Source organism: Vollenhovia emeryi, unplaced genomic scaffold (genome assembly GCF_000949405.1).
Source record: "Vollenhovia emeryi isolate VEMERY1.0 unplaced genomic scaffold, V.emery_V1.0 DF939228.1, whole genome shotgun sequence".
NCBI lineage: Eukaryota > Metazoa > Arthropoda > Insecta > Hymenoptera > Formicidae > Vollenhovia > Vollenhovia emeryi.
The window spans coordinates 230,411-257,674 of NW_011967138.1; the positions used below are offsets into that span (position 1 = coordinate 230,411).

Consider the following 27,264-nt stretch of genomic DNA (forward strand, 5'->3'; position numbering starts at 1 on the left):
TATCGACAGTTATCGGTAAACGTGTACGGAGTCGCGCCCCTGGTTCCGGATTTGCAACAGATCGAATCCGTCTCTCTCGAGACGGATCGCATCAATCCGCGCGTTCTCCGCCGCGACGGCTTTGCTATCCCGAGAGGCAACGCGCGTGACACGCGCTGCGTTCGAGATCTACCGAGGACGCCGGATGCGTCTCGCGAAGCCGAGTTGATCGATGCGAGAGACGATCGCGCGGCGAGCACCCATCGGCTTCTGCATCTTGCGAGAAACCGCGGATTACGAGATTTAGCGCGGCGGGATTCTCCACCGCGGGGTCTCTAAGTCTTCATCCTGCGGTGATCCTCGCGGTACCCGCGGAAATGGAAAGACAGAGAGAGAGAGAGAGAGAGAGCCGAGCGGGTGTCGTCAGTCACAGAAATATTTAAATGAAAATGGCGTCAATTCAACATCGATGCGTCGATGAATGGTCGACGTCAGATAGTCAGTTCTGTATCTTACACTATAGTGAAAATGCTAAAAGTGAGTAGCCCTGTCTCTTCTAACTGTCCCTTTAAAAAAAGAGACGAAGCCGCTCACTTCTAGCATTTTCAAAGCGCCGCGCTTAACGCATTAGCCACCTCAAGACTATTGGTTAGTCTTGGCCCAATTGGATTCGAAAAAAGAACCAGAGGCACCCTTGTTACGAGAAGAAGAACGCGTTAACCATCCCTTGGGAAAATATACCATAGAAAGCCTTGAAACTTTACTTTAGAAAGATAAGGAACATGAAAAGTAAATTTGGACACTTTAAACTTTAAACTTTTATTTAAGGTAAACTTAAAATTTACTTTAAGAATTTAAAAGAAAACGCACAAAATTGTGAATAGTACGCGATATAATTTATAATACCGCGTGCGGTTTTCCTCTCACGAGAAAGTACTACGTTCGACAGGCTTAGCTATCTAAAAATTACATTAGGTGTCCAAAATTACTCTAAAATTTCTTAAATAAACTTTTAACTTCCTCAAGTAAACTCCTTAGATTTGAAGGATAATTTTCGAAAACTTTACTTTTATCTAAAGTAAATTTTCCTAAGGGCCGACCAGAGCGGTCCATTCACGGTCGACGCTCAAAACTTCTCAGCGGCGCGCGCCTTGGTGGTCCGGCGACCACCTCGACTGGTGACCAGCTCGTCGTATCATATCTGTTTAAAGCGCGCTTGTAAACGGCAAGGACATCCCGCGACAACGATTCCGCCCTCGGAGTGCGACTCGCGCTCAAAAATAGCGCGGAATCGCTATCGCTATCGCACAGCCGGCCGACCAGCGACGCAAGGACCTCGGACGAGGTTCACCGCCCCAACGCGGGAACCTAACCTAACCTAACCTAACCGCTGACAGTTCGATGCGCGTCCACCCTTGCGCGCTACCCTGCCCCCCCCCCCTCTCTTTCGTTCACTCCGTGCCGAGTCAGCTGCGAGCGATGGACTCGGACCGGTTTCGATTCGCATCCGTCGAACAAGTACCGCGCGCACTTGTCCACCAGAACGAGAGGAGAGCAAGGGGATGCCCGGACGGATCCCCTCGGAGAGGCGCTCAGGTTGACCGCTCGACGGCAGGTACCTCGTTCCGTTGCGCGATTGATGCGCGTTATTAACCCCTGCCTGCCTCTCCGCGGGGTGATTTCAGATTCGCGACGCTTCTCTCGCGGCGTCTCTCCGCGATTTTACGCGGCGAAGCGATTCTCCCGGGTATCTAGTGTCCGGCCGACACGGAGAAAACGCCAGGTGTGCGAGACGACGCGCGGCAATTTCCCCATTGGCCCTCTCGAAACCGAATTCATTTTTCGTTTTCATAGAATCCAAACTCCGTATTTTAACGGTGACGGAGGTTTGATTAGTTCGCAACTTCGGGTCACAAGGCAGGGCGCAGCACGGTTTTTCCCCCACTACAGCTGTAGTGGTAAAGTTATGGCGGATAACCGTAGTTATCGGCGATGACTGGCGATGTGTTTTTAACACAGAAAATTTATTGCGAAAAATATTACCTCAGCGAGGGTCGATTAAGCTGTTAATCGACCCTCGCTGAGGTAATATTTTTCGCAATAAATTTTCTGTGTTAAATGTTTAGTCATTTGCTGGCGTCAAATAATTAAATTATATGCCCATCTTTGTCCGATTTGAAGGAAACCAAAGACATACGTATGATTTAACTATTAGTTAACTCACCAAGGCCCGGTTTTTCATTTTCTGGTTAACTGTTAACCAGAGGTTAGTCGATTTTCCATCTTTTTCTATGCTATTATCCCTTCGGGAAATTTACTTTAAATGAAATTGAAGTTTTTAAATGTATTCTTTCACGAATATAAGTTTACTTAAGAAATTTTAGAGTAATTTTGAACACAAAGTAATTTTCAAATAGCCAAGCCTGTCGAAGTTTCCGCTAGAGGGCCTCGCGCTATAGCACTTTCTCGTAATTCTTCATGTTTTCCTTTAAATTCTTAAAGTAAGTTTTAAGTTTATTTTAAATAAAAGTTCAAAGCGTTCAAATTTACTTCTAATATTTCTTATTTTTCTAAAGCGAGATTTTAAGCTTTCCTAAGGCATATTTTGGGGAGGCAAAGCTACTCACTTTTAGCATTTTACTAAAGTGTAAGATACAGAACTGCAAGATAGTAAAATTCTCGAGTGTCTAGAAATTTGCTACTCAGCAGCCAATCAACACGCTGAAAAATTTTGTCGTACGACAAATGTAACGTGTCAGGCTGACGCGTCACAATGTGTTTCAGCATGCTCGGTCTCTCCTTTTACGCGAGGGTGTCGTCGCCATCGCTAGAGCGCCGCCGGTGCCGGAGCAGCGCTTTCTCCCCACCCTCGCCGGCGCGCGACGGGGCCCGCGGAGAGTAGCCTAGGAGCTGCGCGGCGGGTCTCGGCACTCTCGGCTCGGCTCAGTAGCGTGACGAGCGTTGGAACCGCGTGTGGCTTGAGCGTTGGCGCGCACACACACCTCTCGCGAGTGACGGCTCCTCTTCGCTCGCTCCTCCGCGACGTCCGTCGTTCTCCCTCTTCCTGGGTCGCCGCCGTCGTCGTCGTCGTCGTCTTCTCTCGTCTGTCTTCTCGCGGGACGAGACCGTAGGCGCGGCCGAGCCGAGTCGAGTCAAGTCAAGTCGAGTCGAGTCGTGCCGGGACCGAGACCGAGACCCCGTGTGTGCCATCGATACGCTCCAAGGAGCGGCAGGAGCCGACGTTCGAGAGAAGCGGAAGCGGACGAGAAAGAGGGAGAGAGAAAAGGAGGTAAGCCTCGGCGGTTTCAGCTTCCTGCTCCGTGCTTATCGGCGGAACGCGGCGAACCGACGCGAAACGTCGCGTTCGAATTCCGGGATAACGCGCGCTCCGCTCCACCCCTCCGGCGGGTACGAGCGTCTGAAAACAATAACAACGCCCCGAGTCGCGGGCGGCCGGGGAACCGGACGCGGGTGACAGCCTCTCGTCTTTTAAATGCCCGGCGTCGGCGGGGGGCGGGGGGAACGGGTTTTTCCGCAGCCTTCTCTTGCCTCGAGCCGGTATATTGCGTAGTAGGTGAAGGTTCAACACCCCTCTGCGACAAAGGGCGCGCGAGGACGCGGGGCGGAGGACGGAGAGCCTCCCTCTCTCGCGGCTCTCGTCGCGACGTAAACTCGACGCCGCCGCCGCCGCCCGCGCCGCCGCGGCGAATCCGATCGAATCGTGTCGCCGCGACGTTTCTTTCCCTCGTGCGTAGCCTGTGCGTCGCGCGTTAAAATCAACCTTCGAAAGGTTACATCGGTTAGCTAAGCAATGAACCGAAGTGAACTTGTAATTTAACAACTCGTGACTCAAACGTACTCTGTCGGTTACCCTCCAAGATTTTCACGAGAGAAAAGTCACTTGCAGACAGAAAGACGCGCGTCCGCGCGTGCGAAAGAGAGAGAGAGAGAGAGAGAGAGAGAGAGAGAGAGAGAGAGAGAGAGAGGCGCAACGATATCGCTCCGGCGAATCAAGATTTAAATCGAGCGGCTGCATTCGTCGGATTACAGCGTCAGATTCGTTGAGGCAGAGTTCCGGGGCGGACGGGACAGCAAGGCTCCGACCTCGGCACGTCCCGGTGGTCTTTAATCCGCCTGAGAAGGAACGGTGAACGTGTAAGAGAGAATTGCCCGGCGCGTTCTGCGGAGTGTTCTCACGCAAAATTATCTTGCAGATAACACCAGGGCAAGAGGCTAAAAAAGCGCAGCGTCCCGGCCTCCGTGGCATCCCGGTAGTCTTCGATCCGCCGCGGACGTTCCAGAGCGCTCCGTATACCTTGTCCGCGATCTGGGAACCGTCGTCGACCTAAACGCGAGGGACGACTCGATTTAACCCGAATTCGGTTCTCGCACGAGCCGGCGCCGCGACTCCCGGCGACGGGGACGCGATCGGGGACCCTGCGTGAATCCCCCCCCGCGGGAAAGGTTGCGCAGCCACGAGGGGCTCCAGGGCAAGGGCTCCGAGGGTCAGTTCCCATGGTGACCGTGCACGGCGGGGAGAGGGAGGGAGGGAGAGACAGAGAGAAAAAGAGAGAGAGAGAGAGAGAGCCCTTCGGGAGCGGCGTGCGCGGGCGGATAAACGAACAATTCGCCACCGCGCGCCGTGAAAATCGCTCCGTCGTCGCGCCGCCGGCCCTCGCCACCTCTATTTTTACCGGCCTTCGCGCGCGACAGCCCGGGGTTGCTTCGAGGGAGCCCGGTCTCGGCGCGGAAGCGCCGGGTGGTGAGTCACCGGGCCTGCTTGTGTGCGCGCTCCGACTTCTCCTCGTTTTTCGCCCGCCCGCTGGGTGGGGTCGGGGCCCGGTCGGGGCGTAAAGGGCGGCCGCGGTGACGTGACACATCGCGGCGCCCCTTTCCTCCCCCACCGGGGGGGAAGTAAGACCGGGAAGAAGCCGGAGAGTGTCGATTCGCGCTCCTCCGCGTACTTCGGATCCCCGTTCCGCCCCGGCGAGAATCGATTCGTTCTGTTCGGCTGGCGTTGTCCGCGGGCCCGTTGCTCCGGGGTTTCCTTCTGTCTCCGCGGAATCGAGAGATCGAGCAGCGTGTGGAGGTGGCGTTCGATGCGAATGTTATAGATTAGAGATACTCTAGATATTATAGATATTATAGATAGAATAGAGATACTTAGAGATACTCTAGAAATTGGCAACAGAAGGCCCTCTTTCTGACTGGGTCATTTTCAACATTTTCTTGTCTTCTTTCTTCAAAATTACGTCAATTTTGATGATATTGCCAGCTATTCGACCGTCCAAACCACAGGCTTCTATATGCTACTAGACTGCTATCTTCGAGCTGAAAGGTGAGCTGAACGGCAATAGTTTCGCCATGTCTTGTTAGGTAAATAAAGTAGTAGGTGTGCATCGGTGTGCCAGTTGACATCCGACATCGACTTAAGTCTCACGACGGAATCGTGAACGGTTACGACAGTCTTTCTGCTCAGGCCCTTACGGCGTCTGCTACGATTTAAGACTCCAATCACAATCGAATGTGAGGAGAATAATCGACCGCGATTGGCCATTTTCTTAAATCCTAAAGTCCTGTTTTAAAGCCTCACTGTAGATATCGCGTTGATTTCAACCAGGCTCCTTCGTGATGGAATTAAGGATCATGAGCGCTCGACCCAGCGCTCTTAACACTTAGGAGAGTTCCAGGTTACCCTATATTTCCGCAAAGACCGCGTCGTCCATTTAACACGGTCTTATTTAAAAGTAAGAATAATTTTACCAAATACTTGAGACGTGATAAAATGATATAAATATTATTGAGATTAATACAAATATTATCGACTTTAAAGAAAGCGATGAAATGTTAAAATAACGCGTCAGATTTATTAAATTCAGTGATGCCGGGATCAGTTCAGAGCACTGAAAGCTTTAAGTGCAACGTCGAGTTAAGTGCGCCAGTGGACTTCGTTAACTCAACGCTGGGACGCTCGAAACGTTTGTCCCCCGAGACCCTCGACAGATTCTGTCACTTACGTAGGGCAATTAATTACACAGCAAGTGAAACGACGCATTCTCCTCATTGCCGGGCGCGCTCTTCTCGTCTTTCGCGAAAGCGAGACGCACGAGCACGCTCTGAAAATTGCACCAAGATACATTCCTCTTATCTGCGCTTCTCGTTTGAAGCGAGAATGAATGAATTTCAATGAAATACGCTCGTAGAATTCCCTTCGGAGCAGTCGCGTTAGCGTGATTGTCAGCCGAAACAAAGTCCATCGCGCGTTGTTGTGCGAAAGAGGGATAAGTACCTAGAATGTATGTGTAACGCGCGTCTGGCTCTGGCGCTATCGCCGCGAGATTAATGCGCCCCGCGATTGTGCGTTATTCCGTAGGAGTAACAACCGCGGCCATTTAACTCGTCGTCAAAGCGGGGAAGCCCAGGTACCAAATAAACGCGGCGTTATTCTCACAGCTGCGCTCCGCGCGTCTGTCATGTAACAAAGGAAGAGAGATCGTTTTAAAGCAACTGACAATTTCATTGGCGTGATTTGTGAGTCCAAGTGGAATTTAAGATGTTATAAAAATTTTATGTTTTGTTAGTAGTCAAACTTGATTTAAGATATTCTAAAAATTTCAGGTTGTTAATACTCGAGCTTAAGATATTCAAGACATTTCATGTTTTAAAAGTCGAACTTGATTTAAGATATTCTAAAATTTTCCTATTTTAAAGCTTAAACTTGATTTAAGGTATTCTAAAAAGTTCGCATCGTTAAGACTCAAACTTGATTTAAGATATTCTAAAAATTTCGGGTTGGTGATACTTGAACTTAAGATATTCAACATATTTCATGTTTTAAAAGTCAAACTTGATTTAATATATTCTAAAAATTTCATGTTGTTACGACTCCAACTTGATCCAAGGTATTCTAAAAATTTGATAACATATTCTAAAAATTTCACTTCTCGAATACTAGACTCGAACTTGATTTTTATATTCTAAAAATTTCACGTTATTAAAACTCAAATTTGATTTAAGGTATTCTAAAATTTTCACGTTCCTAGGGCTCGAGCTTACGCGTATCCTCTCCGTAATAACGACGGGTTAAACGCCAAGGAGAAGCGTGCGCGCACTTGTGCCGGCGGGAAACGTGCACTTTTGCACCTTTGCTCTTTCCTTCCGTTCGACGCATAAGGGAGCGCGCGATTCTGCGACGACACAACAAACTCAGAACTAGTTTAGAACGGTCGCTTTCACCAACGTGTCGGTTAACTTTGTAATAATTCGTGGCTCGTGTCTGGCAATTTCGAATTGCAGGAGAAAGCGCAATCACGTTCACTGTTTTAACGAAGATGCGCTCTCGGCCGTGATGTACGACGCACATGTATAATTTTCGCTCTTGCTCCGACAAAACCTCCCCCTCTTCGGCCTCGGGGGAGAAAAACGCGAGTCGCGCCGATTTAATTAATTCAATCGGAATCGGCGCACCCATAATTAACGATCATTCCCCCGAGTCAAGTGGACTCGAGCCCGCGCGAAACGATTGCGGATTACGTATTATTCTCGTCAAAGCTAAACGAGGCGGGCACTGTTACGTGCGACACGAGGAGCGACGTTTTATTGCAACGCAGGTTTAGGATAACACGCTCCGAACGATCCGCACGCTTCGCCAAATTTATCCAGTGACAGTTCCTCGACACGTTAGGAACGTCTAACGCAGAGGAACGCAATCTAATTACGCCGTATGCGACGACCGAGACATTTAATGTTACAATTAACGCCATGCGTCACGCCGTCCCGGCGGATACGCAATCTTCGTGGACTGACTCGCGATTCTATTATTATATGTTATATACACACATATTTTTTGTACGAATATTTGTACACTATGTAATATACAAAAATTTTTATATTACATAATTCTAAAATCATCAGATCTTCGGAGATCTGGCACTTTTATTGAATATTCAATGTTATTATCTATTGAGATCTAATTATGTTCTCTTAGGACATTCAATTATAGATTTAATTAGATCTCAATAGATAACAGTTAGGTTGGATAATCCGACACAACTGGCTACAGGAAAATTTCCTTTATCTTAAACACAACGTTTCGGCCGTGGGTTTTGGCACTTTTCAAGTGTACAGCATCAAGTCGGCCTATGGCATGTGGTTAAAATCCATGACCGAAACGTTGTGTTTAAAATAAAGGAAATTTTCCTGTAGCCAGTTGTGTCGGATAATTCAACCTAACTGTTAATCAAACATTGGCGATTCAATACTCGAAACTCAATAGATAACGTCGGACATTCAAGGAAAGTGTCAAATCTCTGAGAATCTGCTGATTTTTAGAATCGGATCTCATGAGATATAATTCGATATTACAGACATGACTGCGACACATATAATGACATTTTTCCATTTTTTCCCGGGATATTAATAGTGCGACGTTTCGACCATTGGTTTTGGTCCTTTTCCAGCGCGATCTTAAAAATGTGTGTGTATAAGGCCCGGTTTCACGAGACGTCGCTTAACTTTAATCTTAGTTTAATCCACGTTTATCTCTTTCTAAAGTAACAGTTGAGAAGAAACAAAGGATGAATTAAGCTAAGCTTAAAGTTAAACAACGATGGTGAAGCCAGGCCTACGTGTTATAAGTTGGTCATTACATTATACAAATATGTATTCTAGACACCTAACCGTCGTTCCATTGCTATCGATCGACTTTGTTTCGCGACTGTCTTTAAAAGAATTTCTGTATTTATATACTCTCAAGCGTGTACCGCCAAAAAGTGGAGGTACACGTTAAAATAAAAAGTATACGCAATTACGAGGTACATAAAAATCCACCAAAATAGGAGGGAAGATAGTACCTCGAAATTAGGAGTCTTATTTGGAGGAGAAATTGGTGGATGCCCACAATATAGACATAAAACGGAAGATTGATCCACATTATGTAATTTGCGAATGTACTCTGTACATTCGCAAACTAATTCTTGACACTGGCCATGAAAAATGCCTCGAATATCTATATTAAATACAAAACACGTCCATAATGTACGTAATGTGCACTTCGTGTCTATACCCGACGCGATTACGCATATGTGGCTCGACGAAGAAAGATAATAACAATCTCTCGTTGACATGGGGACAGGTATTTGGAGGTACTTTGTACCACGTACTACTTTAAGAGGTACGTACGGGAACCACTTGTCCCTCCTAAAAAATGTACCTACTATGAATTTATAGACGGTACCTCGCAAGGGGGTAACCACTTAATATAATCATGGGACAGTGTCTCCGAAATCATTCTGAAATCCTTACGAAATCTCCACGTAATCGTTTTGCCTTTAACAAGTGAAGAAACTTGAAAATGAATTCAGACAATGAACGTTACATTTGAACATTTTCTCAGCTTGCTTTCATTTCCTCAAAAAATGTACTTCTTTCAGTGAATATTCAAATAGATATACCTAGTTCACACTTATAAGCGCGTATTATTTTTTTTATAATAAGACTGAAGTAGTTGCTGTTAGGACAGTGAGTTGATACGCCTTTACGCGCAAATTTAGAACAATAGATAGAAATACAAAATTACCTCTCGTCAAGACCACGGTTAAACTGGTGGGAACAGTGGGAAGCGAGGAAACACGTTTTCTATCTAACCGAATACTACAATCTTACTTGAAATTGCCTCTACAAGCAAATGCTTATCAGTAAAATCAAAAAGATATAATGCTTTGAGGAAATCTAGCAGCTCCTAACAACGTCGCCTATTTTTAGACGTGCACATAAGAAAATTATTTGCAATTAGATGAAATTATTTGTAATCAGATGAAATCGTATGAAATCTAATGAAATCATGCAATCGGCGGGACAACATTCTAGCTCGCGGTTACCCCCTTGGTACCTCGAACGGTACCTCCAACTGATCGTTATATATTCATTATTACCTCATATATCTTGTACCTCGTGCTAATATACCGGGAAAAAATATCTTCCCTCCTATTTTGGTGGATTTTTATGTACCTCATAATTACGCAGGATTGGGAAGTAACTCGTTACATGTAACGAAGTTAACAGTTACAGTTACTTTTTTTGGTAACTCTAACTTAACTTCGTTACTTTCTCTCCATCTGTAACTTAACTCAGTTACATTTTTTCGATAACTAGTAACTAATTTAATAGTTACATTAATTATAGTTACTTTATATATTTTGTGAACCCTCACAGATCGCATTAGGCCTTGCATTTGCACAGAAGCGCCTTTACAATTCACATGCAGATTTTATTTTTTTATTTTCATCGCAAGAAAGTAACTGCAAAGTAACGATCCGTTACTTTTCGAATAACTGTAACTGTAACGCGTTACTTTTCAGAATTGGTAACTTGTAACTGTAACCAGTTACATTTTTAGCAAAAAAAGAACTGTAACTAGATACTTTTACAAAGTAACTTTCTCAACCCTGTAATTACGTGTATTTTTTTATTTTAACGTGTACCTCGATTTTGGCGGTGCTACGCGATACGAGATTAAGAGTGTAGTTTAAATTTATAAAAATTACAAATTATTATCGCAGGTTTCGCAGGGTGGGACATCCTATCTACAATAAATTGGCGAACCAACGTCTGGGAATTGATTCTCGCAATTGTCGCGATACCGAACCGACCATCGAAATTGCGGACGGAAAATCCCGGAGAGCCAACTCGTGCGTTGCCGATCGTTCGATCGTTGCGGCGGCTTCAAGCGGCCGCTATCGCACACTCAGCATTACTTAACTATCATCGCGGTGGGCATTTGCGAAAGTCATCCGGCGACAAAAAGGGTCCGCTTGCAGCGCGCAAAAAGAGAGAAAGAGATAGAGAGAGAATTAGAGAGAAGGAAAGCACGCGCGAGTCGCGGCACGCTCGCGCGTGCTGCGTCGGTTTCTTGCCGCGGATTTTTCGCCGCAGCCGCAACTTTCGAGCGGGATCATAAAATCTCGCTCAAAGTCGGTCTCGTTCGGTGACTTGTATCACCGCATTAATAATTTAACTCGACGAGAGGGACTTTCGTACTAACTTTTATGTCGCTAAGGCTCGATCGCGATTTTCACGAAGAATCTTCTGTCCTTTTATTTCACACTCAACCCTCTACAACCCAATTCTTTTGTGTCTAAAAAAGAAGAAAATTAAAGGGGTAAACCGCTGAGGGCATTGGTACGCGGAGAGAATTTCTTCTTAAAGTTTATCCTGAAAATCATGTAATCGTGGGACAACGTGGCATTTCGAAGACCTTTATGAGGGTTTCTTGAAATTTTACCATACATTCTACTAGTAAAATGTATACCAAGTATAATTATAAAAAGTTTGGAGTAAGATATTATATGCTAAATTGAAGCGGAAAGACTTGACGAAAGAAGACATAAAAATCCAGAGATGCGAGCGTGCGACTCTCCAAGGTTACACGGCGTTACAGAGAATTAATATACATTAACTTTGATTGCGTTTATATTAAATCATTAGGCTCCACAGTCCGTTACTCGGGCATATTATGTAAGATTGTATCTCGCGAGACTCGACTTCTATATTTACTTCTTTAATATATATCTAGAGACGCGGCAGCGTCTCGTTTATATTTTACACGCGCGTGCATTTCGATCCTTCGAGCGTGTCGCCGCGTCGCGAATTACGGTAGACGTAAATCGAAGTGGAGCCGCGCCGCGATCTTTCCGCGGGAACCGCGAACGCCTCGTAACGGGACGATCGGGAAAAAAAAGTCTTTCCGGCTGATCTCCCTCGGTTACGCCTGCCCGAGACGCGAAGGGGGAAGCGCGGGAGTGCACACCCCGTGCGTTATGCGAGCCGAGACGAGCGTCGGTTTATCGCCATGCGATGTACCGGACGTCTGTACCGTTCGTTAAACTCCTCGGCATCACGCCGCGCCGGGCACGCGGCGCGGACGCGACACGGATCTTGCCCGCGGCGCTCTCTTTCCTCTCCCCGTTTTTATTTACACTCATAATCTCGCGGCGCGGCACGCCGGTGAGAGGCCTCCTCTTTCCACGCGCATTTCCGGACGCGTAACGGATTCCGCCGCGCCGCGGGCTCCCGGACGCGCGCGACTCCACGAGCTGCGTGGGCTCGCGTGACTCGATACCCGCGCGGCGGCGGCGGCGGCGGCGATCCCTCGGCGCGTCGGAAGCGCGGCTGAGATCGCTCGTGCGGCCCCACGCTCGAGCGTATAAACACCGCGGATTTTCTCCAATTAGTGCCAATATCTCGGAACGGGAATGCGAGTCGTCCGGAGGCAGGGGCGATTAATTAAACGCCCGAACGTATACATTAGTCCTTTTTGTCGAGTTGGATATTCGTTCTGGTTACGCGCTCGTCGTTCCCGTTTCGCGTTGAATTTCCACGCGGTGCGCGCACTGTGTCGCGCGCTTCTTACGTTTTTATATTTCCCGCGCGCTGATTCGAATTGGAGCGGGAGTCGCCAGATCCGGCCCGGCCGCTTATTTTTGTTGGCGAAAAGACCGTGGGACAATTTCCTCCTCCCCCAGTTACATAAATACTTACGTAATAACTTGGATCTCGCTTCCTGGCCTATAAAGCCTAAAACGGTTTCATCTCGTCCCTCGTAGACGAGATTCTTGCCATTCCCTGCAGAAGGGAGAGAGGCCCACGCGCATTCTCTCTTTGTACATTTTGAAAACGTTTCGAGTGACACGTCGATTACTTTTACCTTTTTTGGGAAAAATGAGTACAAAAACGAATTTTAAATAACGATGTCAAATGTAAAGACCGCTGTTCATCTTGCACTAAAACGAGACAATACATTCCTATGTGTCTTACTTAACCCTTTGAAGCACGGTGTAACATATATGTTACACCTACCGAAATTAAAAAATCAACACCCCTCCTCTCTCTCTCTCTCTCTCTCTCTCTCTCTCTCTCTCTCTCTCTTTCTCTTCGATGTCTCTACTACTTTATATCTGGGTTTTTGGTTCGCTAATTCTGAATCTGAAGTCGTAACTCTAAAATTATCGGCGATTGACTCAGTATAGCAGCTCGAAGTTAAACTTTTAATTAAAAAATTTTGCAAGCGTAGAAAAATTGGTAAACGACGCTAACTGGCAAGTTCCAATTAAAGGACTTCCCCTACACTCTAGGCGGGCGTCTCACCAATTCGACCACTGACTCACCAATTAACCAATCACAGGTGAGAGTGAGGGGAATAAATGCCTGTGATTGGTTAATTTCTCACGGCTTAAGGCTTACAGCTTACTTAAAGCAAGATTGTGGACCAGGGGTAAGTGTGCAAAACTCGTTGGAAGGATAACATCCGTTGTTAAATGTAACATATCGCTACGGAATTGATCGGAGGACACATGGGCTATATTGGTATATATAATAAGTATATATAATAATTGGAATAACTCTGATGTTACGCGTGTCCTGAAAGAGAAAGATTAGATACGCCAAGAGAGGCGAAGGGGTCGCCGAGCGAGGCTGCCGATCGAGCGAGACGATGTGCATCGGTGTCCTCGGTGCGATCAGCGGGTTCGGCCAAAGAACCCGTTCGCGGCTTTTCTTGGACCGATATCTGCTCGCGCACCGCCATACGGCTCGCGTTACTCGTCATACGTTCGCGCTCGTAAAAGTGCCGTACCGAGTTCGAGCGCGGTAAAACTCTCGCGCCCCGACGTCTATCATTCTAAATCCAACCGGTTCGCGGATCCGCTCTCGAGTTTCTCTTTTATCGCCAACGACCGTTTATTTGCTCTGCCGTTTATTAGCGGACGCGTGCAGCGGGGAACCCATTGATACCTTCGATTTTTATGAAAGGCCTAAAGGTCTGTGTCCACGATCCTAGGACTTGGTCCACGTTCTAGTTTCTTGTAGAAATGTAAGCGAAATAATTACTAGAATAATTACTAGAAATTACTGTACGTCAGTAATTTCTAATAATTCCATTACTGAACTCTGGTAATTGTTCAGTGCTTTTATTGTTCCCAGTTGTTACATTTCTGTAAAGGCCTGTGTCCACGAGGCTAGAACTTGGTCCAAGTTGTAGTTTCTAGCCTCGTGGACACAGGCCTTAAGGGAATGAATAAAATAGATCAATTGTCAATAAAATTGACGGACCCGGTGAGTTAAATCTGACCGAGCGATCCCGATTCGTCCGCCGAGGGCGCACTTCTCGATTCCCGCACGATCTGGCGCATCGAACGCGTCGCACGCGTCTTCGTGCTTTAACGTTGTCCCCGTCCGCTGCGGTTGAAAGTATTTCCGTTCGGGTTCGTGACGGGAAAATTTAAGAGCGAGCCCAACCGACCGCGTGGTTGACAAAGCGAACTCCCGCTTTCACTGCTCACGCTTGTAGCTTGGAATTTTTGTGCGCGCCAGATGGAAATTATTTTTCACCCACGCGGAATCACATCCCCCCCCCCCCCGAGATCGCGATTTATTAGGATAATAGAAACAATTAAGACGGACGAGAGATATTTCAATGTTCATCGTCATAATTTTTCCTCTAACTTAATTTAAAAAAAAAACATTAATTTCTCAGATTCCCACCTGTAAGCGACGGGACTCGCGAGGGGTCTCCATGCAAGAGGGATATAAGTCGTTTCACATCTCTACTTTCTTTGTCACAAAAGGAAGATGAGTAAAGGACCACGCAATAATTAGAGGAAAGTCCCCTATTATGAGATAGTAGGTTTTCCACGTCCAAATTCAATGACAAATCTTTTTTTTTCGCCACGATTACACGATCTAACAATCAATTTTCCACGAAACAGACCTCACTCCAAGGGCAATAAATTCATGGTGGAACCAACAGACGACGCCTATTAATTTAGCAGAAACTCCGCTATCTCGTATTAGGAGCCTATTATGGGCTCCGTAGCCTGAAGGCTAGCGTATTCTGAAGTTTTATTCGGCGTCGCATACATATTTTTTCACAGTTTTTGTCGGCGGCCACTTTTTCATCTAACTTAGTGCCGTGGTCCTTTACAATCTTGCAAGTCCGACGGGCAACGTAAACTTTTTCGATCTCGGGTGTGGATTCGCGGAGCTCGGTCCGATGTGCAAGGAGAGGTCCGATGGCTATTGAATCAAACGAAACCGTACTCTTTTTCGAGCCGCGAATCTCCGGAATCATGACGGTCACGCTCGCGCCGTAAAGGCCGAAGGAAAGAATTCCTTTCACGAGTTCAAGGAACTCCCACTGTTATTCCCGGGCGTAAAACGCTTTAAAGACACACGCTGTGGGAACGCCACGGCCGGGAAATGGGCGACGGAATCGCTTTTATGCACGATCCCGCGCGTAATTATCCCTCGAGATGGATCGCACATTGATCGCCGTGAGACCCGGTTTCGGAGTCCCGCGCGCGCATACATCGCGATGGAATATAACATATACCAGTGGCCGCGGTTCAATGACACGCCGCGATTGGCAAGCGGCTCGTTTACGTTCTATACCCGCGGTAAAATGTAGCCTCGTGTATCGCGGGCATCGCGAAGCGAATTGAACGTCCAGCGGCGCGTTTCGGCGGAAATTGATAACGGAAATCGGAGTCGGATCGCGAGGACGCGAGTCTCCCGTACGCCCGATCCGGGAGACGCTCCGGAGATCGAGCCGAACTCGACCTCGGTTTCGTTCTTTCAGGTACGGATGTGGCAGGCGAAGGTTGATACCCTCTCGAATAAGCGCTTCTCGCTCGGCCGGTTAAATTAACGGTTAAAACCGCACGAGTGGCGAATGCCGTGATTTAACAGGCACGAATTGATCCTAAGTGATCCGTCGAGAGATTCTCGAGACGCGCGAGATCGATCGCGGACGACGGGATGCCGGAGATGAGAGCGCGTCGCCCGATAAAATCGCGCGGATCTTATCGCGGCGCGAGCTTGCCGGCGTCGTTAGGTCCAGCTAAATGGAGTGGTACGAATGTCCGCTCTCCGTTAACGCAACCGCCGTGGAAATGGTCGCAAATATTGAGAGGAAACTGTACACGGAGAGACCGGCTAAGGCAAAAATAACTAAAATTAAAATGTCGCCGTATAAGTAGTAGGGGCATCTACATTGTTTTGTGTTGCAACATTCACTAAGTTTGCTACACAAAACGCATTATAGTTGTCTCCTCTACTTATCATACCAATGTGGGTACATGACAACCACAGACTCTGGGAAAAAAAGACAGCACCTCATTTTGGCCCACAATTAGTAAACGAATTATTTGGATCACCTTGAAGAATAACCTGGTTTTTTTTAATAAAAAGGGAAAAAAGACGCCAAGTATAAACGCCATCCAATCAAGAATTATATAATTTAATTATTTGGATATATTTTATTAGAAAAATTTTTATCCTTTCTCTCTCTCTCTCTCTCTCTCTCTCTCTCTCTCTCTCTCTCTCTCTCGCTCTCTCTCCCTTTATTTATTACTATGGGGTGTCTAAGATAATTTATCTTAAAATTTAGACTGTTTATTGCGATAAATATTACCACATGCCTCAGTGGTCGAATTAATGAAACGCCCGCCTAGGGAGGTCCAGTTTCAAACCCTGGCTGAAGTAACATTTTTTGCAATAAATTCAAAATAAATTATTTAGACACTAACATCCTCCCTTGGCCTTTAGTCCTATATCTTCCTTGTGTTTATTAGATATGGGCCTTATAAATTTTATTAATTGTTAATATTTAATGAATTCCCCCTTGAATTCTCTCCGGACTACTCTCGTGTGTTTGCGCATCTGCAAAGCCGCGCATAAAAAATAAAAAAGGTTTCTTCGCAAAGCTATGCACTTGAATGTTAAAACAGCGTATTATCTGACCGTTACAATCTCTCGCAGTCCGATTGATCCCCGCGAGTTTCAACAAAGCGGAAATCCTCTCGTCGGGATTACCGAACGTAACGATTTATTTAAACTTGCCACTTGAGAACTTTTCTGTTCGCGAGCACGTGGCACGAGTGGCTCGTGATGGATACGTGAGAGAAAAACTTTCTAACGATACGAGAACTCTCTGAGAAACGACGAAATCGTGCGATCATCGCGAAATCGGGGAGGAAGACCGGGACAGAACGAGGCGGAACCGCCGCGCGGGTGACGGGACAGGTGCGAGCGGAACATGGAGAAGCGGGCCGGAACGCAAATAATAGCGAAACGTTTCGTCCCGAGTCGCGCGGCGTCCGCTGGCGATAGGCGCCGGGATGAGACTTGAGGGATCAATACGAGCACCGGCGGATTTCTCAATCGGCGCGCGACATAAAGGCCCACCCTCCCGTACTCCAGTTACACAGTGCGCGATGTGCATTTCCATTTCAAATGAACGATTAATTAACTAAAGGCTCTCGATATTAAAATTAACGAGCGACAGGGAAGGGTGAGCTTTGAGGTCGGCCAGTTGCGCGCGAGTTGTAAACATGTAACGTTGTGTAACTTCAATTAATGATTTAAAAGACCTTACGACTCGTAGAAACGTAAATTTTAACATCATAAATTTTGTTATAATTTATAATGTCATATTTTATAAATCTATAATTTACAATTACGAAGTGATTTTCATAATTTGTATTCAATTATTAATTATAGAATATTACGCAACGTTGACTAGCGCACGGCGAATCGCGTTTAATAAAGCTCGACTTTCCTTTGTCACTCGTACTTCCGTTTCTTCGATCGATGACACCTGAGACGTCGAGACCGTCGTTAATTAACGTGCGTGATTTGTTTCAGACGTTGAGTGGCTGCTTGGGGGTACGTTTTGGTAGCGAGAGTAACCGAGTTCGTCCAGCTACGGCAATACGATGCAGAGCAACGGTTCGGAGAATGTAGGATCCGAGAATGGAGTCGACAAATCGGGATGGACGGTACGTACCGATTGATCGAGCGGACAAGTTAGACATTTAAAAAATTACCCGTTCATACAATAAAGTTCATAAGGCTCTGGCGTGAAAATCACAATTCGAAGGAATAAAGGATATAAGAGCCAAGACAGGACGTTAGTGTCTAAGTGACTTTTAATTTTTAAATTTATTGTGAAAAATTTACCCCAGCCAGGATATATCCTTTATCCCTTCGAATTGTTACCTTTCTGAAACAGATGCGGAAAAGCCGCCAGATGCACGTGGCAGTTTGGAAAACTGTTTATACATTGAGAAAAGTCTGTTGTGCAAAATTGCTCTTTAATATCCAATTCAAAGTATAAAATAATTGTGCAACATAAATATTGATTTTTCATAAAAAGAATGTTATTTATGTAAACTGCAGTTCGCCGAAGCTACAAAGCGCGATAACGGCATCGTTCCAAGATTCACCGATATCCCATTTACGCTTCCTTATCTCTTTTGGATGAAATTACCCCGCGGATCTAATCGCAATTGAAGCGGGAATGACGTCAGCGATCTCAACGACGAAACAATTATTCTTATTTGTTCCTCGTAATTGCTCGACAAACGAAGAATATTCCAATTTGATCTTAACTTAAAGTCTTCATTTAAATCAATGTTAAAGGTGTAGACGTAGTTTATTTGAATTACTATCAATAGTTTTTCATTAAAATTAATATGAAAAGTGTATAGATGAGCTATACGATGACTGACGTGAGACGGCTTTCAGGTTGGACTGATCAACGGGAAGTTCAAGTATCTAACGGCGGAGACGTTCGGTTTTAAAATCAACGCTAACGGGTCGAGCCTGAAGAAGAAGCAACTGTGGATTCTGGAGGGCAGCGAGCATCAGGTTTTCCTTCGCTCGCACTTGGATCGATACCTGGCGGTCGACCAGTTTGGTAACGTGACGTGCGAGAGCGAGGACTCGTCGGATCCAGGATGCGCTTTTCAAATACAACTCGCTTCCGACGGTACTTAGACTTCACTTTAATTTGCATAAAGCATCAGGGTATTAGAGATATAGAAAATCCAGTTGCCATCTAATATCTTCTCATATCCCCAAAGTAAACAGACATTTTCTTCGCAAAAAAAAAAAATGTTAAAAGAGATATACAATTCACCCGAATACAAAGAGGGAATGACGGACGAACGAAGGAGAATCTTGATAATTCTATTTCAATATTGGTATAATATAATTTTCGAATCGTAAATTATCCTTTAATCGAACTGAACGAGGTATAAGAGGCAGACGGCTATATTTATCTTCCACCGACGACTTAGCGTCTGCCAATCAGACGGTTATTCCAAACATCCGGCGTCAATCGGGGCACTGTAATGAATGGGTAAAAGTGTATCGGCGATTCTCTCAAGGCGATCGTGACAAATTGCAGGCAGCGGACGATGGGCTCTGAAGAATCTCCAGAGGGGCTACTTCTTAGGCTCGAGCCAAGATGAATTGAAGTGTACCGCTAAGGCCCCAGGCGAGGCGGAGTATTGGCTGGTGCACCTCGCCGCCAGACCGCAGGTATACCCCGAGCAGCCTAAGCTTCGAGATTTCGCGAGCGTTCACTGCGAACCGTTTTACGCAATCTAGTCGCCCGACGTACAACTTGACTAATAACTGTATTTTCTTGGGCGACTGATTTTCCCCGACAGTCTCAGTTTGTTCCGAGACGTCGCTCGTTCCTTTACGGTTGTACTGTATCTTTACAAAGTGGCGTTGTACCGTTTCAGCCCCTCGGGTCAATTCGGAAAGGATTTTTCGATTGAAACGCATTTCTTAACAATCTGAAAAATTCTTATCATCCAAGATACACTGGGCATTTCCGAAAACACCATGTATTTTTTCTGTTAAAGATAACAATAATAACTGAAATGAGACAATTATTGAACTCTTGACAAAATCGGTCAGGCTCAATCGACTCAATTATCTAGCTGGGGTGAGCTTTCGATAAGCTATTTAATCGATTAAATTATTTAGGTGAATCTTCGGTCGGCTGGAAGAAAGCGGTTTGCACATCTGAGCGCCACTCAGGACGAGATCCACGTGGACGCGCCGGTGCCCTGGGGTGAGGACACCCTGTTTACCTTGGAATTTCGCCCGGTGACGGGCGACGACGACAGCCACGGAAATCATTCTAAGCCCGAGGGCGGTCATTATGCGCTACACACTTGCAACAATAAATACCTCGCACGTGATGGCAAACTTCTCGACTCTTGCACGCGAGACTGCCTGTACGCCGCGGAATTCCACGCTGGTCTTCTCGCTCTTCGGTACCGCCAGTCACATAATTTCTTTGCGGTTCTTCATATATTGTACATAAAAAGACGCGTCGTGTGCACAAAGTGCAATCGTTTTAAAATTAATTTCAATTTTGATTATTCGAACTTGATGATTTGAATTAAATTAAATCGTGATAAAATAAATCAATTATTTTGCAGGGATATACACGGCGCGTACTTGGCACCGATCGGAAGTAAGGCCGTTCTGAAATCGAGATCAACGACTGTCACGCGCGACGAGCTTTTCTCGTTGGAAGAATCTCTGCCGCAAGCGTCCTTCGTCGCGGCGTTGAACCAGCGATACGTCTCTGTGAAGCAAGGTAAGTCTCCAGGCTTTTGCTTAACGATCTCACGTCGGCGTGACGAAGTCCAGATGTATCGAAAAATTATTCGTGATTAGGCGTCGACGTGACGGCCAATCAGGACGAGATTTCCGGCCACGAGACATTCCAGTTAGAGTTCGACCGGGTGACGAAACGGTGGTACGTGCGAACGATGCAGGACCGTTACTGGAGTCTGGAGGCCGGCGGCGGCATACAGGCGTCGGATCATAAGCGCTCGTCCAATGCGCTCTTCGACCTGGCGTGGCAGTCCGACGACGGCACGGTCGCGTTGCGCGCGAACAACGGCAAGTTCCTGGCCACCAAGCGATCCGGCCATCTCTACGCGAACGCCGACTCGTTGAACGGCAACGATTCCGACGCTGCCAAGTATTACTTCTACCTGATGAACCGGCCCGTGCTGGTGCTGCGATGCGAGCAGGGCTTCGTCGGGCCCAAGAGCGCGGCCAGTCCCAAGCTCGAGTGCAACAAGGCCGTTTACGAGACGATACGCGTCGAGCGATGCGAGCGCGGCTTAGTCAGATTCAAAGGTAATTACCTTTCTTCGTTCATCAGTCAACCTGAATTAATATACATTATTTATACACCTTTTTGCGCGTAATTATAAAATATACAATATTGTATTTTATTATACATAAAATTATAACATATAAAATAGTTAACGTGAAGGAAGGCCGGCTGATTGCATGTCACTAAAAAATATTCGCCTTCCTGTTCACGTTCGTCCGGATTGGTTCTATCGCGCATCCGTTCATCGATTACAGGGCAAAACGGAAAATATTGGCACGCGGACAGCGAGGGGGTGACCGTGGACTCGGACGTGCCGTCCGACGGCTTCTACCTGGAACTGCGCGAGCCGTCACGGATCTGCATCAAGTGCTCGGACGGCCGGTACCTCACCGCGGGCAAGAACGGCGCGCTGCGTCTGGGCGAGTCGGACTACGACACCGCCACGAAGTGGGAGTTCTAATGCGGAGGGTGAAACAGTATAAATGCAACGGGCAAGATGTGTATTCCACCGCCTCCTCAGCTTTGTGGTCGTAACTCGCAGCACCGTAACCCCGGAACAACAACGGCAGTTCGCGCTGGTTCCTGCCGCGTACTTAATCGAGCATACCGCGTCGCGTCGAAACGGCAGTTTACAGTATTCGACGTTCCGCTCCAATATACACTTTTCTTTTTCTCTCGGTAAAGCTTCGCGGATCCGCAGTATCGAGACTGGCTGGTCCATCCGCAACCGATAACGCAAAAGTCCGAGAGACGTCCAAAGGACCGGCTATTATAACGGTCTATTTTATACGTAACACACAATTTTATATCTTTATATATTTATAGGTATATACGGTTTGCCACGCTGCGAGCTCAAATTTATATCAACATTTTTCGTATGCATCACGTCCATTCGTAATTCTACGATTTAATCGTAGAATTGATGTAACAATCGTCATTATATATACATATGTCTATTTAGTTTATATTATTCTGAGATATATAAAAGAAATATATATGATAAAATGTAATCGGTGAGAGATCACGCGTCCAGGAATCACAGATTTTTCTTTCCGCTCACAGCGTGGTAATGAGTTTTTGCTATCGTTATGGGTACATTTTTATATATCAGATTATTTAGAAGAGTATATAGAAATAACAGTTAAGAAGGCACAATTGAAAGAGAGGCAGATCCAATCCGATCGATATCCAATCACTACCCTGCCTCCCCCCATCTCCTCGGTTAGATCGATATCAATCTCCAGATTTCATTACCGAGATATATCTGTTACGATCATATAAGTTAGGAAAAGCTCGTTCAACGAGATGCACGCGCAGTTTCGCTGTACTACCCCGCTTCACACGTACTAGCCTACCGCGTATGTTAAGTGAATGAAAATATGCCGTACTAAGGCTTGGTGATGGAATGATTCGCACCACACGGATTCGTGAGAAATCCCGTTCGCTTTTTTTCCCCTCTTTTCTCATGTTCATTGGGAGCGATACTTCGACGCGCTTTTTAGCAGTAAGATAGATTTCGTCTCGGTCTCCTCGCTCTTCTCGTAAACGACGAGCAAAATCGACAGGATCGTTTCACGTGGATCTGGAAACTCTCTGATACATCGAGTAAAATTATACGAAATATGAGAATAGACTATCTCGTGGAAGAGAGTGAGGGAGAAAAAAATATTAAGTTACGTCAGTCTCGTGTAAATATAAGTTTGCCACTTCAATATCATTACACTAATTACAGTAATTGTAGCCATTTGTACGCCTCGCGCCGCTTAATTAAAAAAAAAGGCGAAACAAACATTTACGAATGCGAAGCGGGCGGGAATATATGTTCGTTGAATATTTTACCACTTTGGACAAGATGTTGCTCAGATGTTACACGTCTCGATTCACTGACGAGGACACACGTATTACTCACTTAAACACACATTACGTAAGCGGCGATCTCTCTCTTTTTACTACTTTTTCACGGTAGAGCCGTATTAAGAACAATGGATGTAATAAATTAAAGGATGTAATAAGACAATTTTTTTATTGGTCAGGACTTGGGCGCCGAATAATTTATCCCGTCACAATCGAGATTTCTCTCGCAAAACTGATCATACATATATACAGGGCTATATACAAGATGATATACAAAGGTTCAGGTCTGTTGCGCTCAAGTTTAGTGTGATTGTTTAATTATTAAATCCTATCACTCCTAGTAGGAGCATAAGGCCTTTAGAAATAAGGATTCCTATGAGGGACATAGAGCCTCGTAGAGATTTCAGAATTTTTAAGGTGGATAGGTGATGGGCATCTTACTCGATTTTTCATCATTAAACTCTCTTATATATCTATATAGGAGGGCCGAGATCCTCTCGGCAGCAGTAATTGGCATCCATCCGGAAGCAATTACTACTTACGATATCAATAGGCACGAAAGCCTGGAAGTTAAAACTCTCGGCAGGTCATCATTTCCTTCCGAGTGTGATCGAATAAAAACCGACAATTTCTAGTCAGCTTTGAACTCGGGTCTTCGCTTCCTTAGATCAGCACACAACGCTCTGTATCACGATCGCTACACAGTACGATTCTTTGATTTATACAAATATCGTAGAAAACCACCTGTTTACAAATCAGTCGTGCGATTTATCTTACACGTTAAAAATTAGAGGAATAAACTTTTAACGGTTAGTTAAATTCATTGCCATGCAACATATCATTAAATATCTGTTAAAAATTTTGACTTTTCAGCAACAGATAACTGTATCGGATATCAGTCAGAAAATTGCAATAACAATTTACATAACGTATTTATTCAGCTACTACCATTCGTTGTCTTCTAGCAGCTCGGTCTTCTATCTCTAGGTAATGTTTGTTAAACATTATTTTTAACGTCGGATACATCAAAGGCAACAGCGGCAATTGCGACATGCTAATGTGCATGTTGTCGTACGCAATGCCGACATTATTTAGTTTAGAACCATCTTGGTTATCCGACAGGTGAGGTATGACCGCGTAGCGTTGACTGAAGTGCGTCAACAGCGTGAACTTGGACTTCATCTGTTCGCCCGCTTCTATGGCCTGCGAGACCGTCGAGTGGACCTTTAATTTCGCTTCCTCCAGTAGATCGTCCTCCATTGTCGCTTCGTGAATGAGCAGATCGCAATTTTGACCAAGTTTCACGAGATTCTCACAGGGCATAGTGTCACCGCTGAAAATATAATATTATATCTGTAATTCACGTGTAAAGAAAACAGGTAAGACAATCATGTCGAACTAAATTATGAAATAGTTGAAAGATTATGTCTATACAGTTGAGTGAGGACCTGAGCGCGGAATGACTGTCCTGTACTATCGAGACACAATTACAGATACTTACCATTATTTTAAGTCAAAGAGTTAAAACATAAAAACATTGTCTTAAGAGTACAAGGCAGCCACTCTGCTCAGGCCCTGAACAATTAACTTAAGACTTTAAAGACAGATTCATTAATTACTATACTTACCTATATACTATTTTCTGTCCGTTGTGAAGGGTCACGGAAACGCCATAAGAATAAGGACAATGCTTGACGTACACCGTTTTCACGGCCTGCACGTTCAGCATTTCGTACATGTTCCTGTACTTGAAGTGATCCGAAATATGTATGTCCATGAAGAACTCGCTGTTCGAGATTAGCGTTATTCGATGCAGGATAGACTCGAAACGTTTATGATACATCTGCAACCACGTGGAAATGGCCCCGGGCGCGAACAGATACAGCGGGTCATCCGTGACCTTTTTCCTCTCTCTCAGCAGGCCAATCAATCCAATGTGATGATCCGCGTGCATGTGCGACACGTACACCGCCTGAAATACAATTGCGAGTATCAGCGAGAGTATCGATCGCGGAGAATTCACGAAGGAAGACAGAAGCGTGAGTGATCGTCGTACTTTGATCGTTTTCAGGATGTCGCTCGTCCCAGATCTCCCGTAGATCTTCACCATCTGCCCGAACGTGCCCTCCCCGCAATCCAGCAACATGGTGTGGTCCTTGTCCACTCGCAGGAGTATGCCGCTCGTGTTTCTGACTTTACTCGGTATGCTAGAGCCAGTGCCCAGCATGACGATCTTCGGGTACTCGTCGACCGGCAGCGTCTTCGTTCGGGCGTTGATGTCCGTTTGCAGTTCCGCCAACGCATCTAAAATGCCATCGGTGTTGAGAACCTCGTCTACGTATTCCTTCGGGTGCAGCGATACCTCGAGCTTCGTGTCGAATCTCAAGTGCGGCTGCAGGTGGACGGTGTGATGCGTTCTGGGGCGATGTATAATGGGCAGATCTTTCGCCTGAAGAAAAGAGTAACTTAGTTATTTAAATCTACATTCTTAGGTAGAGAAAAGTCCTCTATTATGAGGTAGCAGGTTTTCAACGTTCAAATTCAATCACAAATCTTTTTTCGCAACGATTACGCGATCTAACAATCAATTTTCCACTAAACAGAGTTCACTCCACGGGCTATAAATTCATGATGGAACCAACAGATGATGCCTATTTATTTAACAAAAACTCTGCTATCTCCTATTAGGAACCTATCTCATAATAGGGGACTTTCCTCGACGTGTCCAGAATTAAAGAACGAGCTTGACGCGAAACGATGGGCCTCACCCTCGTCTTCTTTTGAAAGCTATCCTCGTTTAAGAAGGGGAATATCTCCGGGTGTAACATATGGAGTTTGTGCTGATGCCTGTGCACCGCTTCGGTGCCCATGCACTCGTTCTCCTCGTTCACGACTATGTGACGCGTACCGAGACCGAATCTGCCCATCCAGTTTACGTAGCGAGAATCGTCTATCACTTCTTGCGGTGTGAAGTGAATGATGCAGCAGGGTACGTCGTCCTCGCTTGCCGTTCCCGTTTGATGCTGCGTGAAGGCAGGATGATTCACAAAGGGCTCTAAGTAATCTTCCGATGGGCATTCTACAACTGAAGACGCAGATGAAATTAAAAATAAAACAGGCAAGAGATATATATTCCTTTAAGATGAAAATTAAATGCAGCTGTTGACGTACTTATAAAAATAGGGCCTGGCGTCGCCGGCGAGCAAACGTCCTTGCTCAAAACCACTGTGCCGTCAGGAAGAGTAATATCGTTGCCAGCTTTGAGCTCGCCGAGCAATGGGCCGGGTTTCACTCCTTTCTCTAAACATTTGTTCAAACATAACGTGCCCGCTCGCGGGTGCAATTTGCAAATATAAGACATTACGCTCGATATTCTCTTGTCAGGCTTCTGCTCGACCTTCTGCACCTTCGACTCCGTCTTCGCTATACTATCAGGTACTCGCTTGCCGTTGGCATTGGTCTTATAGTCGTAGTAATTGATGTTATCGACAACTCTCTCTCCCATCATTCTGGACATGTCAATGGGAGGCTCCGCCTCCTGCTCGCCTGGCTTCGTAATGGAAACATACGAAACGGACATGACTGGATCCAGGTATGGCTCCGACTCGTCGCACTTGGCGTCGTAAATCTTCAAAGCCTGCAGCAACGCGATCTGCTTGATCTTGTGGAATATGTCCACCGTCCCCTTGGGGCCATGCACGTTGATCTTGGGCACCCCGGCGTCCTGTATCGTGAGGAGCATACCCGGCATGCCACCCATGTTGCTCCAGGTCGCCGACGTTATGAACACGTGCTCCAACTTGCTCAGTTTGTACTTGTGCTCAAACGCCAACCTCTGCGTCCCCTCGCCGCAGTTGAAGATGTACCTGGTGTGACCGGCCGTCAGGTAGACGCATCTCGACGTGCCGTAGGCCCCGCTGCCCAGAATCTGCAAGTGGCGAACGTTAAATTGGCAAGCGGTAATCGTTAAAGTGGCGACTTCGGTCGTCGCATCGACTCCCGATTCGACGAGACACCCACCTGCAACGACACCTTCGCGTTGCCAGTATACTTGGACGACTTTTCCTTTATCTTCTGCCTTAACCTCTGCATGCCGAGCATGTGCTCGACGGAGCGCGGCATGGTCGAGCCGTGGCGAATCGACGAGAATTGCTTGTGGGGGACCGGCAAATTCTGCCAGAGGCGGCCGACGTGGGACAACAGAAACGTACGGTAATTACGTTTTATGACGTGATAGACGAACGAGCGCGCGTTGGGCCTCATTCGTTCGGTCTTCTTTCCTCGTCGCCGTCAGGAAGACTCGCCGGTAATCGCAGGCAGATGTAAATTACACGCGTGCGACAGCGCGAGCAGAGCAGAGCAGAATCATTACACCCTCGTGCTACCGAATCCTCTGATGCAATCGTAGCTCATAACCTGCAATACCCTGCACGATCTACACTATC

At 46.2% G+C, this 27,264-nt stretch overlaps 2 protein-coding genes across 3 annotated transcripts; one reads left to right on the forward strand and one right to left on the reverse strand.

The window, feature by feature from the left end:
* The first annotated feature begins 2,854 nt into the window (after positions 1–2,854).
* On the forward strand, positions 2,855–22,998 carry LOC105560498 (protein singed). 2 transcript variants are annotated; one of them, XM_012009663.1, is made up of 8 exons: positions 2,855–3,268; positions 17,677–17,810; positions 18,559–18,802; positions 19,223–19,356; positions 19,813–20,105; positions 20,274–20,434; positions 20,515–20,985; positions 21,220–22,998. In XM_012009663.1, exons 2-8 carry the CDS (start codon positions 17,748–17,750, stop codon positions 21,423–21,425), a joined length of 1,572 nt encoding a protein of 523 aa, XP_011865053.1. In that variant the 5' UTR covers positions 2,855–3,268; positions 17,677–17,747; the 3' UTR covers positions 21,426–22,998. The 2 variants fall into 2 exon arrangements, with proteins under 2 accessions (XP_011865053.1, XP_011865054.1); XM_012009664.1 differs by lacking the exon at positions 2,855–3,268 and adding an exon at positions 13,229–13,249.
* On the reverse strand, positions 22,973–27,264 carry LOC105560496 (ribonuclease Z, mitochondrial). The gene is made up of 6 exons (XM_012009662.1): positions 26,840–27,264; positions 25,991–26,747; positions 25,588–25,904; positions 24,876–25,268; positions 24,448–24,791; positions 22,973–24,152 (listed from the first exon to the last, which is right to left on the reverse strand). Exons 1-6 carry the CDS (start codon positions 27,080–27,082, stop codon positions 23,753–23,755), a joined length of 2,454 nt encoding a protein of 817 aa, XP_011865052.1. The 5' UTR covers positions 27,083–27,264; the 3' UTR covers positions 22,973–23,752.